This window comes from Leuciscus leuciscus (assembly GCF_965113295.1).
Source record: "Leuciscus leuciscus genome assembly, contig: HAP1_SCAFFOLD_386, whole genome shotgun sequence".
In the NCBI taxonomy this organism is placed as follows: domain Eukaryota; kingdom Metazoa; phylum Chordata; class Actinopteri; order Cypriniformes; family Leuciscidae; genus Leuciscus; species Leuciscus leuciscus.
Genome location: NW_028118353.1, coordinates 22,310 through 43,288, shown reverse-complemented (window position 1 = coordinate 43,288; position 20,979 = coordinate 22,310). Strand labels below are relative to the sequence as shown.

General features: G+C 37.2%; 2 protein-coding genes and 1 long non-coding RNA gene across 4 annotated transcripts; 1 reads left to right on the top strand and 2 right to left on the bottom strand.

The window, feature by feature from the left end:
* Positions 1 to 1,926: 1,926 nt before the first annotated feature.
* Positions 1,927 to 7,866, bottom strand: LOC309491614. The gene is made up of 3 exons (XR_014203211.1): positions 7,726 to 7,866; positions 6,824 to 6,960; positions 1,927 to 5,798 (listed from the first exon to the last, which is right to left on the bottom strand). It is a non-coding gene; the product is annotated as an uncharacterized lncRNA (long non-coding RNA).
* On the top strand, positions 5,792 to 9,132 carry LOC309491612 (fat storage-inducing transmembrane protein 1). Its single transcript, XM_082190677.1, has 2 exons — positions 5,792 to 6,966; positions 7,739 to 9,132. Exons 1-2 carry the CDS (start codon positions 6,788 to 6,790, stop codon positions 8,436 to 8,438), a joined length of 879 nt encoding a protein of 292 aa, XP_082046803.1. The 5' UTR covers positions 5,792 to 6,787; the 3' UTR covers positions 8,439 to 9,132.
* LOC309491611 (tRNA selenocysteine 1-associated protein 1-like) lies at positions 8,912 to 20,804 on the bottom strand. 2 transcript variants are annotated; one of them, XM_082190675.1, is made up of 10 exons: positions 20,641 to 20,804; positions 19,931 to 20,028; positions 15,152 to 15,251; positions 14,673 to 14,725; positions 12,903 to 12,944; positions 11,071 to 11,202; positions 10,528 to 10,647; positions 9,946 to 10,183; positions 9,798 to 9,840; positions 8,912 to 9,704 (listed from the first exon to the last, which is right to left on the bottom strand). In XM_082190675.1, the coding sequence occupies exons 1-10, from the start codon at positions 20,674 to 20,676 to the stop codon at positions 9,562 to 9,564; spliced, it is 1,005 nt and encodes a 334-aa protein (XP_082046801.1). In that variant the 5' UTR covers positions 20,677 to 20,804; the 3' UTR covers positions 8,912 to 9,561. The 2 variants fall into 2 exon arrangements, with proteins under 2 accessions (XP_082046801.1, XP_082046802.1); XM_082190676.1 differs by lacking the exon at positions 12,903 to 12,944.
* Positions 20,805 to 20,979: the final 175 nt, after the last annotated feature.

The window sequence follows — 20,979 nt, the reverse complement described above, 5'->3', positions numbered from 1 at the left end:
CCCCTCTTGTGCCCCACCCTATGCTGAACAGGCCCAGCATCGGCTTTAGAGAACACAAGGTCATATGGACTGTTGCTCCCAGCACACGCCAAACTACACATGATCACGTTTACTGCTCGGTATACAGTTTACTGTAGCTAAAGCCATATTTTGCCAAATTACTTCTCTTTTTATGGTACTACACTGCAGACTTGGGAAAAATTCTGATTCTAAGAACTGGCTCCCTTTTGTCTTACATCTTACACACAGAAAGTTAAATTAGAATGACAGGAACTTAATAAATTCAAAGAATTTAAAGAAATTCAACACAGGTAATACATTCTGGGAAATTAAGTGTTCTTCCATACTGAAGTTAAAGGGATAGTCCACCAAAAACGTATAATTCTGTCGTCATTTACTCACCCTTACAATCAGGTTAAGCTGTTTTCAGCATGTATAATCATAAGAAATGTTTCTTGAGCAGCAAATCAGCATATTAGAATGATTTCTGAGTAATAATGCTAAAAATTCAGCTTTGCCATCACAGGAATAAATGACATTTACATGTGACCCTGGATCACAAAACCAGTCACAAATCGCACAGGTATATTTGCGGCAATAGCCAACAATACATTGCATGGGTCAAAATTATAGATTTTTCTTTTATGCCAAAAATCATTAGGATATTAAGTAAAGATTATGTTCCATGAAGATATTTAGAAAATTTCCTACCGTAAATATATAAAACATTTGTGAGTGAATGCTGCACAATCGCGAACATAAATGGACAATTTTAAAGGCGATTTTCTCAATGTTTCGATTGTTTTTGCACCCTCAGATTCCAGATTTTCAAATAGTTGTATCTCGGCTAAATATTGTCCTATCCTAACAACCCATACATCAATGGAAAGCTTATTTATTTATGATGTATAAATCTGACCCATGAGACAAAATAGTAAAGTTTGTTATTGTAATAATATTTCACAATATTAATGTTTTACTGTATTTTATTTTAGTTATATTATTAAATAAATACATAAAAAACATTTACCCCAAACTTTTTAATAATTTTCTTTAAGAAAGTCTGCAAAAGACTAAGATTCTGTTTCAACATTACAAAATCCAGCATCCTAAATGTTGCCCTTGCATTGTTTTGTATTGAAACTGACAAAGATGTGAATTTAGAAATAGAAAAGCTTCTATGGTGTCCTGTGATATGGTGGCGGGCAGGGGTGCTGATGGTTCTTGTTAGGGGAGATTATCAGGGGACGTCACTAATGCAGCAGATTCCCAGCCAACTCGAAGTGTTCACCAGAGAGACCTTTCAACACCATGTCATGTTCCTGTCACTGCAGAACAGTGGCAAAGACATTTATAATGGCTAAACTCATATCACCACACTGTGGGTTGGATCTGTCGCCTGAGGGATTTATTTTACACACAGTTATTGTGACAATACTGGACATCCATCTGAACTGACTCTTAAGCAGGTACTGTTTTAGTATTTATCTTTAAATAATAAAAAAAATGGCTAACACTTTTCAATAAGGTTAAGGCGGTATAAACAACTAACAATGATCATTTTGTTGTAGCATTAATGGATCTCGGTTAAAGTTAATCTATGAAAATACTTTTCTAAATCACAAATTATAATGTTTTATAATTTATAAGTAATTTTAATAATTGTATATAATTTATAAATGCACTTTCAATTATTGTTAGTCATTATACTGTACATACAACATATACAACTTTAAATGTTATACATTTATTAGTAGGCCTATTTGTGGTAATTAACATTAAACAAGATCATTATTATAATTATGTATGATATTTAATAAGAAACTATAAAACATATAAATGCTTTAAAAGTAATGTGTATTATTACTTCATGTTAATCTATACTACCTTACTACTAGGTTTTACCAAACCGAAATGGAAAAAAAATTAACTTGCATCAGGCCTGTACCAATGTTTTCTTAAAAGGAATCACAACATAAGCAACCTCATCATTCCAGCTTCAACAAGAGACAGCTTAGATAAAAGCAGTTATTGAAATGTTTCTGACAGCATTAAGCAGAGGATAACTAGGTGCTAGATGTAACCATACATCTAGTGGCTATTAGCCATAGGAGAATTCCTGAGAGGTCTCACAGTCACACCATTCCCTGAACAGCACACATTCACAATAGACAACTTATATATGGCCGTTAAACAGTCCTAATGTTCCAAACAAAAAGTAACAGGATAACAGGTTGTCATAACAATGTCGACCCTCCATTTAATAAACAGGATGTCTGAAAGCACAAAGAGCAGCGCTTGAATAGTGTGAATGTCTTTTATTAGCACTTTGTCTGTTGAATTCTTAATAAAGATCTACATCAAGTTCTTTTAATAAAAAGTGGCATCTGAGATCAAGAGCTTTTAGCATGTATATTTACAACGTAACAATATTGAATAAATACTAATATACAGTATAGACAGATATAGAAATGACCTTAGCACAACCCCAAATTCATTCAACTTTGATTCAGGATTGCCAATACTATTTTCAATAAAGCGAATGAAAATATTCCTGTTTAATGTCATTCTCTCATCTTGAAAGTTCAGTATTTGAGACAATGCCTTTAAGTGCCTCGTGACTGATTGTATGATGCTGGGCATGACTCATGCATGTCAGTCCGTCTGTATGAACTGTATGGATTTAGCAGTTATTCCAGCCCAGTGGCGGGACGAAGCACACCCAGCCATGCAGCTGCCCTGGATGCCAATCAGAGCTTTAGCAGAGGATTAATGGGAAGAGCCAGGGATGACTGTGCTCTTCAGTCAAGAGAACAGACAGCATACTTTATCTGGGTATCATAAGAACCTATCAAAAGGTTAAATGTAGTAATGAAGCAAAATGGCCACCAATAATCCCGTTGATAATTTAAGCCTTTAAACATAAAAAGCAACATTAAAAATGATCAACAGTTACAGTGGATAATTTACTATGAAAACAGGCCAGGAATAATAGATCTATTGCATGCTTATGCAAATTTCCATGCACTGATTATAAAAAAAGGTTTACAGGCCAAGAATATGATACAAGAATAAAGATGAAATTAATTTTTAATGTGTTTGTAATTGATATTTTATGAGCATTAGAATGTGTGATGGGTTTCATATACTGTGTTTCATATGTTTTAAAGGTACTATTGTGTGGCTATTTCAAGCATAAGGGCAGCTGATAAACCGCAGACATGCTGTTCATTCTATGAGAATGACACAGTGACTCCAGCCATTCCCAAGAGCCCATTTTAAATGTGTCATATTTTAAGAGTTGGTGAACGCCTGGGACATCAGTAAGTAATATTTGTGTATTGTATTTTTTAGCAAATCCTGATCTGTATTTTCAGTTTCCACAATGAAATAGCGATTATTGTTCAGATTCATTATATGGCTCACTTTTATGTATTCTGGTGTAACCCAAAATAACATTACATGCAGTTAAATATGATACATTAATTTGCTATAAGTATATACTACCACATTCTTACTGTATAAAAAAACACAGGGATGAGCATCTATATGTGCATAAGGTGCATAAGGCTTGTACCTGTAAGGATTACTTTAGATGAGATGAAGAGTATATAAATCAAGAACAATTTCTTTGAGAGAGTATCTCAAAAGGCCATGTAGACCATCTATAAACTCCATTAATAATGGTGTGACATCAGCAGCTTGACAATACACAAGCTGTTAACGATATGAAGAGTAAATCTTTAATATTAATGCATTGTATTCAGTATTAATAGGCATAATCTGTTTTGCGTGTGTGTGTGTGTGTGTGTGCGTGTGCGTGTGCGTGTGCGTGTGTGTGTGTGTGAACAATTGTTTTTATTGAGCAGTTAGTTCAATATAAGAAAAAATATACAATATATTAAAATGTAACCCATACCACCCACCCACCAACTAGGTAGACTTATACTGTGCTGAGGAATTGTAAGACATTGCTGTGGAAAAAGGTAAAAAAAAAAATTCAAATAGGCTTATGATTTTATGTTTACTTACCAACCATAAATTTGAAATATTATCTAAATAATTCAGTATCCTATATTGACAAGAAAACATGTGTCATTTGTTGCCCTCTTGCCCATTATTCAGGCATTAATAATAACTCTTATTTTAAAAGATATTCTGACTTCATACAGCACAACTTCAAATTTGACTTGAATCCTGTGAAACCTCAATTCAAGAACCAGGGGGCGTCATGGGGTGGTAGTGGCGCAATGGATAAGACACATGCCTTTGGTGTGAGAGACCCGGGTTCGAATCCACTGTGAGACACCAATGTGTCCCTGAGCAAGACACTTAACCCCTAGTTGCTCCAGAGGCGTGCGACCTCTGACATATATAGCAATTATAAGTCGCTTTGGATAGAAGCGTCAGCTAAATGAATAAATGTAAATGTAAAATGTAAATGTCATTGCATAAGATACCGTAATCGAGTAAGCTCATCGCTTGAAAAGAGAGGGTTTTTAAACTCCTTTAAAGCGCCTCCTTCTGGTAAACAGTTCTATCCAATGAGCACAAGCTGAAAACTAGTAGCAAATAGTTACACAAAAACGTACAGATATAAAAAATATCCAAAATTATATATGTATGGCTATACATATCATACACACACACACACTAAATTATGTTTTTGAAAATGTAAAAAATGCAGAAAGTTTTCCGTGAGGGTTGTGTTTAGGGGCAATAATACAGTTTGACCACATGTACAGTATAAAAATCATATATATAAGTCCCTATAAGACATGGAAATCCAATGTGTGTGTTCTTGTTTATATGATTCATTAGGACACATATTTGTATAATGGCATGGGTATTACAACATAAATGTGGTTTATGGGGACATTTCCTGAGCCCTTGTAATTAAAATGGCTTAAAAAACATACTAAACAATGTTTTATTAAAATGTAAAAATGCAGACATTTTTCTGTGATTTGTAGTTTTAGGGGTTAGAGTAAGCGTTGGGGGATAGAATATAGAGTTTGTACAGTATAAAAACCCTCACATCTATGGCATGTCCTCATAATGATAGATTTGTCACCAACTTTGTGTGCGTGCGTGCGTGCGTCTGAGATGTGATGAGATGAAACATTCTTGGCAGCAATATAAGTCAGGGTACTAGCACATATTTAATTTTTGACAGGAATGAAAATGAGGCTATGACAGATAAACAGTTTGTTAAATGGATTGTTATTTAACAGCATGCCCATTGTTCAGCTGATGAAACATCTTTAGAAAACTATTTCAGTTCACAGAAACTCCATTAAACAGTTTTGTTGTGTTTTGTTAAATGTTGTGATTTGTTAAAATGTACATGTGATCTAGGACCTATCCCTCACAGCCTTGTTTTCATTTGTGTAAAATTCAATATGACATCTACCCATAAGGTCTATAACTTGCTTTCCTTCTAATAGAAGGTTCCATTCAAAATCTTCATCTAAACATGAGCTAAAACTACTATATAATCATATAAAATCCTTTATATTGTGGAAATATGGATGTGTCTTCAATTTCATAAGAAGAATAGTAGGAGAGGAATACATTTATTTACAGGAATACTTCACCAGTGTGTACACACTGCATGCTCTTAAAACACATACCAAACGCACTACATTTTTCTTAATATGGAGCTACTTCAAGAAAGCCGGGAGAGAGAGCAGACGGGTGTTTGAAAGAGCCAGAGAAGATAATACAGCTGGTGCAGACAGTGGAGGCCATAAAGGGACTCAGTGATTGACAGAGACAGGCAGCACCAACAGCTGAATCTAAGAATGGAGAAATCAGCAGAGAGGGATGAGGAAACAGTACAAAGGTTAGAGCTAAATCTGGCTGAATTGAAAAGCACCCCAGTAACTGTACATAGCATTTACTGACATTTATACAGCAGTGAACCACTGACATTTTAAGAGCACGACTTTAAACTCATCCACCGAAAAAGAGCACTAAAATGTGTTACCGAGATGTTTAAGGTTTAGATTCACACTTGCTGTTGTGAACTCTTACTCACATTTGTCATTTTTGTCAAGTTCTTTGAGCAACAATCATTTAGTCCACTAATGACAATACAGTTACAGAGCATTCTCACACAGAACCGTCTAATTGCAACATGACACCCGCCAACACGAACGTATAGAAGGCGACAACATTTCTTTTTCTGTTCTGAGGGGGTGGGGAGTGAATGGGCCATGTGAAAGGTGCAAGAGACCCTCTTAGAGCAGTTGTGCTGCTAGAGAAATGAAAGAGACCAACGGATTCAAAGAACTTGGAAATCAGGAATGAACTGGATTTTCTTTCTCTTGGATGCAAGGCGTAATCGGAAGTTGTTGGCTGCAAGCACATAAAGGGGGAGTGCTTCCAGAAAGATAAAGATCAGAAGAGAGACAGGCCATAAAAATCACCTGAAGGTTAGAGGACACCAAGTATAAGAAGAGGAAACTACTAAAGTAGCACATGCCATTTATATACTGGGTTTAAATGCATCAATATATGTGACTAAAACATATATTGCTAGAAAAGTGATTCCAGTGAATGAGAACATCCTATTGCAAACAGTCAATTGGAAAAGACATTCGAATGTATCATTAGACATGCTTACTGTTTGATAACGTACATAAATTCATTGTGTATTTTACAACTCTGACACAATGCAGCTGTCACTGAGGAAGTTTTTGTAGGATTCTGAGAGAAACTGGACTCTAACAACAACCAATCCATATTAACTGTAATTTGCTGGTGTGGTTAAGGAAAAATACAAATGTTTCTAAACTCTATCCTTGTGGTCATTACTGACCTGGCAGCTGGACTTCTCGGCAACGCATCTTTTCGACGTCATTTTCATTTGTTGCTTTCAGCATTGCTTTTGTTTGGGCCCCTCCTGAGTCTATGGGTTTCCCATTATAGTGTGTTTGCAAAGAGGACTCACTTTCTCTACAGGTAAGCAACACAAACACAAATATGTGCAAATGAATGTCTTTCAAATTCAATAATTCAATTAAGCAATACCACACTAGCAAGCACGCCGGTGTTCTGCGGCCTCATGCCAATCACAACAGCATGATTGCTCGTGTGACATTGCTTCAACACAACAGTTCAATAAACAAGAAGTTAATATTGAGTAACTTACATTTTTTTACCTATATTGCTTATTCTTTTTGTATATTTCTGCACTGCACATGAAAATACTTCCAAAAGAATCGAAAGAAAAATCAAACCATCGCGTTTCTGTGCAACGCACAATAGTAACTTTTCTGAACTGTTTTTAATTAATCGGTTTGAGTGAATGATTCAATGACTCACTCATAAAGACAGTTAAATCCGAATATGCATGTTTCCCTACTGTTCAGTAGGTGAAAACAGTATGAGTAGATACTTATTTTACTAGTAACTTCGCAACCTTTAAAAAGTGTTCTATATAATATGAATCAGGGGCATTTCTAACTAGAGGAACAGGCCCCCCATTAAAAAAAGCGTATTTCCATAACAATATCAAGAAAGAGACTAAAATTATAGGTACAGTGTGTGTATATATATATATATATATATATATATATATATATAGTCTTTTCCTGAAGTCGTTCACAAGCTGCACATGCAATAAAGAACTCCATCACTGAATTGCACTTCCAAATGAGTGAAAAATAAATATAGAATGCAAGACTGTGTTCAATATTAATAGAGTAATATGTCATTCACCATTCATTTGTAGGGTTTTCCTGCGCTCAGGCTGGGGCTGGACCTGCATCTTTGTTGGCTCTTTTGTCTTTGTCCTCTCTTTCTCAGTTCGTCGCTCACTCACACTTTCCCTGCGACACCTTTCTCGGCTAGCTGTGGCAGGTGGATTGTGGCTGGCCTTCCGCAAACTGCTTTGTCTATTGGAGAATGCCACCGGGAGCTGTTATGAACCCCTCAGCTCCAGTCTTGAGCTGGCTTCAGGGACCAATGGAGATGGACAACCTTTATTGCTTTTACGGGAAGGTGAAACAAAGGAGGCCTGTGTCCGCTCTGGCATGTTGTGGCGTGGCTATGAAGTATCTGAAGATGCCCTCCTGCTGTGTTTGTGCTGCCTGCTTCTAGCTGAAGAGACTGCAATATTTGGGCCGTACCTTTGCCTGGGTGGACCCTCTGAAGCCCCGCTGCGCATCCTCTTCCTGTTCTGTGTCCTTCTGTTGAGTCTCTGGGTGTTCCTGCTGCTCTGTCTGCTGGCTTACTTCCCAGAGTTTCCTACTCAGCTTCTGGGAGGTGCTCTGGGTTGTTTGAGCTGGAGAGCATTGTATCAGGGCTGGTACCGACTTGGACCTAGTTGGTACTGCCCCGGGAGGCCAGGGGTTGGACTTTTGTCAACACAGAGCAAACAGGATGAAACAACTGAGACACTGTGTGAAACTAATGATAAAGACATCAACTAGAGAAGGCTTGAGGAATTAAAGCATGGCTGAATTTGGACTAATTATATAGTGCTTTATTACACCAGTGAAACCTAAAGAATATACACCCAAATCTGTCAATGCAAAATTAATGTATATTTGATAAAATTGCTGGTATTTATACAATTCATTCATGCTGATTATATTCTCACTCAGACCCTGACAATGAAAAAATGGAATCACAGGTGGGGTTCGAGAAGGTACAGGGGTAGTTCAGTCCAAAATAAAAAGTAATCATTTACTCTGAGTTCCAAACCTGTATAAGTTATAAAAATGTTTTGGTATGACTTCCAAATTGACTGTTCGAACCTCTGTGGCCAACAAAATATCTTTTGCATTTAAAAGAAAAAAGTTTCAAACACATTTGGAACAACAGGTGAACTATCCCTATTTTTTGACCCTAATACAGTACTAATTTCTCAGAGAAAATTATTCCAAACAAATGAAGAAACAAATGAGACACCACATTAATTTATTAGGCTCAATCTTGACCATCTCAATTCGTTTTTTTTATTACAAAAATACTCCAGAATTTCTGAAAATCTCAGCTTTAAATAAAAAACTTGTGATTCAATTATGCTCAAACTCGTATGTAATTTAAGGACAGACAGAATCATTTTGGGTCAGTGTGGCAATAATTTTTACAGTTGTCTCGCTTTGCAAACATTGCTAAAAATGACCCATCTCTTGAACAAAGCTTTCAAAAACCTTCAGTGGTCTCATAAGACAATAAGGGATATATTCAAAGAGATATAAATGCCAATGTAGACCACACAATTTTAGTTTTAGTACCCACAACGCATGCTAAGTTTAATAAGGCAAGAGCAGGAATGGCTCCCGGTTAAAATGACAATGGTAATGAAATAGATTCTTTCCATCTATCTTTAAAAAAATCTGTTCAACAAAACTTTAACTACATAACTCAGAAAAGAAGAAAAAAGGTGATGGACACGCACATAGAAAAACGTCTTGTCTGCTGGGAGGAAGCTCCAAATAAAAAGCTGAAAAGGAGAAAAACATTCTCTGAAAACTTGCTCAGAGCATTATAAAAAGGCATGTTCCTTCACAAAGTATAATAATCCGGGACAGTGGTTGGTATAGTCAGTCAAGAACCATTCATCATAGGAATTTCAGATGTGACACTGTCCAATGGCTGCCAGTGGCAATCCATGAGTGAATCATAGAGCTCCTCACTACGCTCCATGTATTGCTTATTTAATGCATCCACATCCACCTGCAGGTTTGGGTCTGAGGGAGAAGAAAGATGGTGAGTAACTCACTGATGTTCATTCTTACTGTAATCAAAAATTTGGTCAACTAATCAGTGGAACTAAATATTACCTTCAGCAGGGTCCTCCTCAACATCCTCAGTGCCATCATGGGACTGCAAGAGCAAAATAAAAAAAATGGTCAATTTTAGAACAGAAATGTTTTTTATTAACAACAAAAATGCTTTTCATTGATCTTGTGTTTGCGGCTGCTAAGATACCTCTGTGGATCCCTGCATGTCAGCGGGGTTGGGGGGCACCCCCATAGGTGGGGGTACTCCCATCATCCCATGTGGAACTGGTGGGGGGGTAGCATACGGGTTATATCCGTAGTTGTAACCGCTGTATTGATCATAGCCCCACTGTGGATAGTAATTGTTATAGGGCTGTTGATAGTACTGCTGTTGATAGTTGCTGTTGTAGCTGTTATTCTGGTTGTGGTAACTGCTTGATTTGTTGCTAAAATGTAAAAGAGAGAATATAACAAGATTTCATGTGGATTTGTCAGGTGAAAGTTCAAACATCAAGTCTCACTGACCACATAAAACTTAATGACAATGAATATACAGTAATAAACATTTGAAATGGATTAAAAAAAGTTCATCAAAGTTGTCCTAAGACAAGAACGGGTATTGTTCAAACTGATGAAAGGTTTTGATCCACTTCAAATGTTGACTACTATACATCAAAATAAAAGAATATTACTTAACTACATATATGCAAAAATTATAAAAATTTTAAATATTTAATTTATTTCTTAAACCCATGAGTTAAACATTAATCAAAAAATGTATGAAATATACCCTTTGTTGACGGCGATGCTTATCCTGATGGATTTTCCTCCCAGGCCTGATGCGTTCTGAAACTCCTCAAGGGCTTTCTTCTGTTCATTCTCATCACTAAACTTCACAAAGCCATAACCCCTGTTTGAAAGAACTAGATCATCAGCACCCGTTCTCTCACTCTTCATGCGCCTCATCATGCAGTATATGCATATTTCAATATGTATTCAGTAAGTAAAATATTTATTTGATGGTAGAACTGAAACTTCACTTTTACTTTTAACATGAAGTAGCATCACTTCAATTGTGAGTTGCTCTTGCTTACCCTATATGGGGAAAACAATAGTTTTAGCAGATTTGTAACAACGGCAAATCACATCCATGTATTGTCTGGCCCTTTTTAGGAGAGGGAGGGTAAAGAGTATCGACTGAAAATAAGCTTTTAAAAAATATAAAATAAAATGTAAAGGAGACCTCATTCTGTGGTGAAGATCAGTAGGTCGAACTGTCAGAGAAAGCCAAGTAAGGTTATGCAGTACATGTGATGGCTAAAACATTTCATACCTGGAGTTCCCATAGGGATCAGTGACAACTTTGGCTCCTTTGCATGAAGGGAATTTTTTCAGAAAAAACTGATGAAGCTGGTAGTCATCCACTTCTGATGTGAGATCTCCAACAAAGACAGAGAATTCTGGGCTGAGAAACAAAGTAAACCATATAAAGTAAAAAAAAAAAAAAACTCCACAATTTAAATGTATTTATTTATTGTAAAAATGAATATTTAAGCACAAAACAAAGCAGCTGGGTCATTCAGTGTTAAATAAACCAAATTTTGGAAACTTCCCCAGCTACATTTTTTTATTTTGTTAGTATTTTTCTGAAGAAAGGTAAACATTAATAGTGATAAAAGCCAAACTATTAAATGTCATGGATGAATATTTACTGAATAACCCACTATTTTGCAAAGGGGGGTCAAAATGAACATTTTCACCTGAGATTTGAAGCCAAAATACACGTGGAGGCGAAAATGAATTTAGTTTTCAGTTCATTCCTATGGAAGTTCAGCTTCACTCTCACAAGTGAGCGCGAGTCACGCTCAACGTTCATCAGAATTACGCTAACTAAAAACGCTTGCTCTGCTCCGCGCCAGTGGACACGCAATGTTACACACTGGATTTCTTGGCTGACTAATGAGAGTTGTTTGATGACTCCACTGCGTTTATCAGTCCTGGGGGGAACACTCGTTTTACATGTATTTGGCGCTCCCTATTGTTGAGGATGAATTATTGACATGTAAAAGTCTAGACCCTGAATATAAGACGATGAGACAAGATCTTATCTTCAGAACAATACAGTATGTGAAAATGCACTATCCAAACTTAAATGGCTGTAATTCATGAAAGCCTTGGAATACAGACCTACGGATGGTCTCTTTTTAAAGAAGACACAAAGCAGATTATTGCTGAAGTGTAAAAAAGTTTTTTGTAATATGAAACATGACACTGCACAATAGGCCGCTAAAAGGAATTAAAGTACTGTTTTCATGGTAACACAAGGTCTGATTTTATAATGGTTTTCACAGAATATTGAGGGTGTAAGCTTTTGAAAGATACCTAATTTGATGATTAATAAAAATATGTGATGGTAAACAAAGGCAATAAATAAGCACCAAGCGTCCCACCCACTACCAGGACACTGACAGTAAGGCCCTATATGGTTAAATCCCAGAGATATAGGGATTTCAATGTGGCTCCATGAGTAAATTGTACACATTTTCAGTGGTCAAAAACCAAAGATAGGTCACTCTGCATAAAATGTATACTTTTTTCTTTTAAAGAGGAATGTCTGAAGAACAAATTAGGTTGAAACTACAAATGCATCGCGTTTCCTTCTATCAAAGCGACTCGCGGCCCACAGAACCAAACACGTACGTTTTTGGTTGAATTTTAACAGACCTGACTATTTGTGTCTCGTTGGTTAATGGGGACTTAGAAACGGAGATTGTTAACACAGACTTTATGGAATAAACTGGCAATGAACAAAAAATGCAGATAATGGGTTACCATTATTCCAGAATGAAATCGGGTTCTCTAGCCGTAATACACATATATCAGACTTCTGTCCTGTCCATTGCTATGGTCACTAAATCAGTTCACAAATAACTGCACACCGACAGTTACGGCTAATGAGCCTCCATCAGATTCAGGGGTGTCATCGTCGGTGTGCGGTTATTTGTAAACTGATTTTAATTGCCTAAACCATGACTAAAATAAAGGCTTTTTATATATTTAGTTAAATTCTTGAGTGCCTTGGCTTGATACGTTTTACTGTTTTTTCTTCGTTTAGCTTTATTTTTGTCTTTTTGATGTCAGGCATTGCTAAAGATTTATCCTTACTTGTAGATGAAGAAAGATCTGCATTTATCCTTTTCAGCGACCCTGTTGATAACCATTTATCCATGTTTAAATCTGTTGTAGCCCAGTTACTGTATACAGCAAAAGTATGGTAGATAAATTGGTGGCTTATTCTTAACAGAACTGAACAGCAAGCTTAAATAGTGAATACACAGTAACAGTTTAATATTAATTTTTTATTTCATTATATATTTAATTATTATATTAAATTAGACATTTTTACATACATTAACAAAATTATTATTTTTAGTAACAGTAGGCTAAATTGCCTTTTTTTTTGTATTATTATAGATATCTCACTATCCTTATAGATTCTGGTTCTTTAACTTGTCTGGAGCTACCAAGAGTTAACAGACCTAAGCTTCATCGACAAATGTTAAATACACAAATCAAATGTTTAGGTTACAACTGCATCTGTCTGAAAATAAAACAGCAGTGATTGACTTTATTATTATTATTTTCAAACTTTTCAATGTTTTTTGTATTATAAAATGTAATAAAAACTTTCTTAACATTTATTTGGTTCTAACAAGTAACCTTTTGCTAAGGAAACCTCAGAACTCTGAAACCGGAATGGAAAAATAGTTTTTGCTCAATACTAACTGAAATGAAAAATAATGAATTATAATTCCTGCACACAAGAGATTTGGTGTTGTTTCCAAACAAATGAAAAAAGATATGTATATTGGTAAATAGTCACTTTTACCCCCCCCTCTACAAAATAATGGATTACTAAAAATCGACTAAAAATTACTTTAGGGAAAAAAAACGTTAAATGAATTAGCTGCGCACTGTGCGCAGTACTTGGTAGCCTTGTTGTCCGCCTAAATGAATTATAAATAAACATAAAAAACTAGTAGGCTATTTGCAGTATATTAAATCGTTTTTGACCTAATTATTTTGCACTGAAATGAGTCTGACACACGAGTCTGTCGGCTCTGACAGCGTTGCATCACGTGCACCTGCGCAATATCAAAGCCTATGATTTACGAAAATAGTACTATGTTGTCAACTAGTGATATCATCACAAGAACTTTTGAGGAATATGCAACATAATTTAGACAATTGTTTTTGTCATATGTATTATAATAACTGACAGACACTATCAGTTCAGCCGCTCTGTGGAGCTCAGCTTCGCGGCTGAGACACAAATAGACTTTTAACTTTAAAAAAAATGCTGCCACACTGCCGATGTCTTTGTTGACATGGTAGAAGAGGACTGACTGACTGACTGACTATGAATTAAACGCTCTCACAATTAAATAAATAATATTCAGCAAACCTTCTAGTAGCCTACTTTCTTCAATCTGTCTCTCTTCTCCAGTGGGTTGGGCTAATTCAAAAGAAGTGAAAACAAGGGGGGTGTTCTGAAGACAGACTTTTACCTGTGAAACAGGGGTGCTCTGAAAACACCCCCATTAGCAATTAGTGCTTTCCACCCGGTGAAATGAACGCGGCAAAACTGATCAAATGAACGCGGCAAAAAATCGACCAATCAGAATTTTGGTCGAGCCAGAACGTATCGACCAAATAATCGACTGGGAGATTACAGCCATACATTTTATATTTTGGCTTTCGTTCCTATTTTTGTTAGTCTTTCTTCAGAAATTTTTTTTAACAAAATTTAAATTGAGCCGGGCACCTCTGGATGAGTTGTCACAGAATGAACCAACTGCTTTCTGTTTGGTTTCTCAAAAAGAGATCAGAAACCAAAATGTTATTATGGACAACATTATGTTATTATGTGCTTACCCAGGCTCTGGCCTTTTCCCATATGTTGCATAGTTTAGCTTGAACTTCCTGGGCTGAAAAGAAAAGAAATACAACCATTGAGCAAATGGAATAACACTTTGCCTGTAGTATGGACATAATTCGCTAACAAAGTGTCTTATTATTTGAGTAAGGAAGCTATTATTTCCACATACCTCCACCAATCAGTACTGGCTTTATCCCATTCGTCAGCTAGTTCCTAACAGAGTTTATTCACCAGCTTCAAACAAAGTCATTTTATAAACAGCCTCAACCACCTTCCTTAGGGAAGAAATTGAGCTCTGTAACTTGCCCATCACTAGTAATGTATAGAGTAATAACTGAAATGTCTCATATGAGGTGGGGGCCATGCTGGATATGCCTTCCTATAATAATCTAAATATATGAATGTATTGAATTCAAATAGATTAAATTGTATAGATGAACTATACAATTTAATGGATGCAAGTTTGGCGTCTCACCGGATTTGATCCTGGAACCAGCTTCCCATTAAGCCTCTGCACACAACGATCAACGCTGGCCTCATCTGCCATCTCCACAAAACAGTATCCAGCCGAGCCTCTGAGGAAACACAGAACAGTTATTTGAAAATTGGACAAAAGGTATAAGACTGTGTACCCTTTGCCTTGAATGAGGAAAATAACTACAATCCCAAGCATGGCAAAATACAAAATAATGAACAGAAATATAAAAGATGCTATATAGAAATATATAGATGTTTATTATATGGACTAACAACATTTTACACTTTTTTTTTTTTTTTACTATGTACATTTAGCTTGATAATGTAGGGAAATTAACTGTCATTTGCATTGCTTCATGACAGTGAGCGGTGCTAAAAATTGGTGTGATTTGCTTGCCACGATTCTGATTGGTGGAGATTTTTCTGCAGAATCATGGGTAATGTGATTTTTCACCAGGAATTCCACTGTTAAACAAATTATTTAAAACATTTAATTGAAATGATGCAGGCTCGATGGCTTCAACCTCGTAGCTCATAGTAGGTCTATCAGTAGGCTTGGATTTGGGTTGCCAAATGTCAGTTTCATTGGTGCCAACAGTGCAAACTGCAAATCTTAGGCGTTGGACAATGTGAAACATATATTGTTTCAAATGAGTCCACCTCCAAATGAGTCCAGCCCAGAAGACGCCTAACACCCAGACCGTTGCTGTCCAGAGTGAAACACAGGGTGGATCTGTGATGGTTTGGGCATCAGAATCATGGCATTCCCTACTGTGTTTGATGTGCACTGCCAAAGGACTACCCAACCATTCTGGAGGACCATGTGCACCTAATGATTAAAAAATTGTACCCTGAAAGGGATGTATCAGCATAATGCACCAATTCACACAGCAAGACTTGTTGTGACAGAACGGTTTGATGAACATGAAAGTGAAGTTGAACATCTCCCATGACCTGCACTGCCACCAGATCATCTTTGATCATCAAACTGCCACCAGATCATCAAACATTTTCCACTAGTGATGGGCGATACTGCAAATTTCGGTATCGATTCGATACGAAGTAAATACAGGGCCAGTATCGCCGATACCGATACTTTTTCATTTTAAAAGCAGGCACTTGAACTTGTATGCACTTTCCTGTGCCTGTGTCATGATTTATGAGGTGAATGCATCATTAATATGCTAAATCTGAATACGTTTTCATGACTACTAGGCCTAAATATTAAAAACTACCCTAATTATAGTACTAGCCTACTAGTACTAGCCTACTGTTCAAAAGTTTGGGGTCTGTAAGATTTTTAATTCTCTTCTGCATTCATTTGATCAAAAATACAGTAAAAACTGTAATATTACAATTTAACATAGGCTATCTGTTTTCTATGCCATAGTAAACTGTAATTTATTCATGTGATCAAAGCTGAATTTTCGGCATCATTACTTCAGTCATGATGTTATTTCATTTTAATATGCTGATTTGCTGCTCAGGAAACATTTCTTATTATTATCAATGTTGAAAACAGCTTCATATTTTTGTGGAAACCATGATACATTTTATGCAGAATTATTTGATGAACAAAGTTGAAAGAACAGTAGGGATGCACCGATTGGGAAATTCTGGGCCGATACCGATACCGATGTTTAACATAACAACTTGGCCGATGGCCGATGCCGATGTTTTTTCTTTTTGTTATTTATTCCTTCTTTTGTGCCACGTAAACATACAAGTCTTTCGGCTCTTGATCACACTATCCTAGAATGAGCACAAATTCAATCAGACCAATTTATGAAACAAAAAAACCCTTTAATGTCACTTTCTGGTTGACAGTTATAACCTTATTTATAAGTTCTTTTTCAGTTGTTATGAAGAGCAATATGAGAGAGAAATTTGGTAATCATTGTCTGACCCAACAAAAAAAACATTATAATATTCATTTTATTTTTCGTGTTCGCATTTATGAGGGAAAAAACACGGGTGAATGTTCATGCCAAAATATTAAATTTTAAGCGCGCACGCGCTCTTCTGCGAGAGAGAGAGAGAGAGAGCCCCGACCGCGCGCGCGCTCTCACTCACTATTCAGAGCGGTCAAGCTTCCCCGTACTTTTTGACAAGAGTCCTTGACAGGGAGGCCAGAGTTTCTTTGCAGCTCAAGTCGGCGGCGGTGTGTACAGTTAATGCTCTATCTGTTGACGGCGCTGAGGGAAAAGCTCCCGCCACTGGAAGAAGCAGTCGCCGCCCATTTGTGTCCTCCTGCGCACCCATCAAAGCCGTGCAGAACGTCTTCAGCACTCGCGGATCGTGCATACTCCGCCGCTTCTTCTGCTACACACCATGGTCGTTCTTTTCTCGAGAAAAGGAGTTTTCTCATAGAAAATAAATAAATAAATGCGTCATTGTACCCAGCACTTCTGAAAATGCACTTCCGAATGCGTCTCTGTCCCCAGCATATCAAACCAAACTGACGCCCATGTGACATCGGCGAATGTCATTTTTATTTCCCGATGGCAGTTAACGAGGCAAATATCGGCCGTTACCGATGTTCAGCCGATGCATCGGTGCATCCCTACATTTATATGAAGTAGATTTTTTTTTAACAGTTTAAAACCCTTGACTGTCACTTTGGATCAATTTAATGCATCGATCCTTGTTGAATAAAAATATTAATTTCATTTAAAAAAATCTTACTGACGTCAACATTTTGAACCGTTATGTACACTTTTAGTTTGTTTATTGCGAAATAACTCCCGATTGTTTCTCTGTCATCTAAGCAAGGCTTCGTTTCCCAAACGCACTGGGCCTGTGAGCTCAGCGAAGCACCAGCATCGAACAGAGCGGATCTCTGTGATTGATTGGTTTCGTCTTGTATCCAGATGACTAGGAGAAAAAGTTATATCCTACACAATTATCCGCTAACATTCGCTTATTTTTCCACCTAGAAGCTTATTTTACGCACTGAATTGCGTGCTAAATTAATAAAAAAATTACTGGTAAAAAAACACATTTGGATCGATCCGCCCATCACTATTTTCCACCACCAGCATCACATAGTGACCTGGCCAATGTGGAAGAGGATTGGCTCAAAATCCCTCTGGCCACTGTGGAGGACTTGTATCTGTCATTACCAAGATTAATTGATGGTGTTTGGCCGCAAAAGGAGGCCCTACACCAGGGGTAGGCAACCTAAGGCACGCGTGCCAGCACTGGCACGCGGAGGGTTAATCGCTGGCACACAAGCAAATGCGAGAGAAGTGTATTTCATTCAGATAAAGTAGTCTAGTTTTATACCGGTCAAATGCACTCGGGCTCCCCATGATTAACATCGCGCAACATCAGCATCACACGTGCACACGGAGCGCACATGTAGGAAACCTCGTGAATTACGGCCGTTTCACGCATATTTTTTTCGACGTACATGTTAATCAATGAGTGCATAGCAGGAACAGCGCGCGAGCGCCCAACAGGAGCGTCGCGTGAGCAGTAGTGAAGCGGTGGGGTCTCGCCGCCGAGTCTATTTTGTCTGCGCTGCTCACGCTCAATTTAAAGCCCCATTCACACAGAGATTCCAGAAAATACACGGATAAAGTGACCCGAGATGTGACCCGAGATTTGACCCGGGTTCGTTTGATTTTGGTTCATTCACACTGCCAGTGATTTTCCGGAATCAGAGAGTGCGTTCTCAAACAAGCCGTAGCCTACAAATCCCGTAAAGACACGTGACATCGATGTAACTTAAAATGTCTTAATTTTGCTTATGAGCTGCGATTTCTCTCTCTGATTCGATCATAAACTTGCGCATTACGTACCGTTTCACTTGCTGGCGAACGATCCCGGCTTTAGCGTCATCACTACGACACGGCATTATTAAGGCTTTTGTTCACACAGCGCGCGTTCCGGGACTGAACACGGCAATGTTACTAGGTCCCCAACCCGGCATCAATCCCGGGTCGTGTTTGCATTCACACCGAAGGCAAAGCGCTGTGCGCTGGGTTCAAAGCGCTGTGTGAAAGGGGCTAAAGTGAAAGCACACTTTTGATGGACAAAATAAATATGATTCCAAACAAAAGTGCCCAAAATGCACAGAATGTGCATGTCTAGTGTGTTTTAACAAGAACTGGATTAGGTTATGTCAGAAAAGAAAATTAAGACTCAAAAATATTTATATAAAATAAACTTGTTTTTATTATTCAGTTTGGGTAAAAGGATATGGTATTTTATAAAAATATATATATAGAATATAAATATTTGTGTGTGCTGTAAAGAAAAAATGAAATCGGAATCGGCTAAAAAAATCGGTATCGGCAGGTCAAACTCAATGAAAAATCGGAAATCGGAATCGGCCTAGAAAATTGTAATCGGTGCATCTCTAGTTAGGAGTTATAAATATTATTAAATTGTCTATCTAAATCTAAAACAAATTTCAAGAGAAATATAAAAATTTCTGTACTATTTCTGTGTAAGCCATTATGAAAATGTAAAATGTTTGTGTATTTATATGAGTGTGTGGGTGTGTATATATATATATATATATGCTATGTGTGTGTTGTGGCACAGTGATGAACTTGGAAACTTAAAAATGGCACTTTATGACAAAAAGGTTGCCGACCCCTGCCCTACACCATACAAATAAATGATTGTGGTCTAAAACCAGGTGTTTCAGTTTCATTGTCTAACCCGTGTAAACTACCGTTAAAAAAATCCCTTTGGAGAAAATGAATGGGCTTTTTTTTTACTTCCGGAACAGACTGTTGCATTATTTAGAAAAGAGATGTAATCTTACCCAGTAACTCGATGTGTAATAATTTTGACACCGTAGGCAGTCTCTCCCATTGTGCTGAAAGCTTGCTTAATGAAGTTTTCATCCATGTATGGGTCTAACTGAAAAACAAATAATACAATTAATGGCCTAAGCTGAAGCAGATCCATGTCAGCATATTTTATACACATAAAACGTTAATAATTTACAGGAGAAGCAAACGTCTGCGTCACGTATCCGTTTACAGAGCAATCACCGGCGATATAAAACTTTAACGATCAAGTTGACTAAACTTACGATTTAGTGCACTAACGTTACACTGTTGTTTAGTTGGTAAGTTCATAAACCGGTCATGCAGTTTGTCTCAATATTTGAAACTACGACACAAAAGCACTTGTGCAAATATGACCGGACATACAGTTTGTCTCAATATTTGAAACTACGACACAAAAGCACTTGTGCAAGTATGAGGGGCTTCTCGAGAATAAACATGAGGAAACAAACTATTAATCAGCACTATGGTTACATAATACGATATAACAGTATTTTAATTCGATGTACAGTAAGTATTTATTTCTGTAGTGACTTGTTCCGTTTAGTGTTTACTTGTTCTGGCCTGTTGGTCGTGCTTGCGTAACATCGAGCTAAAACCACATGCTGCTGGTTTCTAACCGAACGTTACATACATACTCACTGAATTATCAAAGAAAAGTCAACAAAAACAGAATACTTACATCACCCATCCATAAGCTTGTCATTCTGTTAAACATATTGGCGGCTAAATGTGTTACACCTCACAGGTTTATGAAATTAAACGACTGTTGGCTGCCGAGTTTGCCTGTGGTGATTCGTGAAGCTAGCTAGCAGAACGTCGTTTACTCAGACACACTTCCGCTTCCGGCCGCACAGCTCTCAGATCCACATAGCAGATCCAGTGAGTTCACTCCCAGTCCCTCCTGGAACTGGAAGTCTCAAGTCTGTCTATTTGGTTCACTCATGGTTCAGCACACTGAGCTGTACTATCTATGGAAATAATTTATGCATGGTTTCCCTTCCAAAAGCTACTGTTTTTT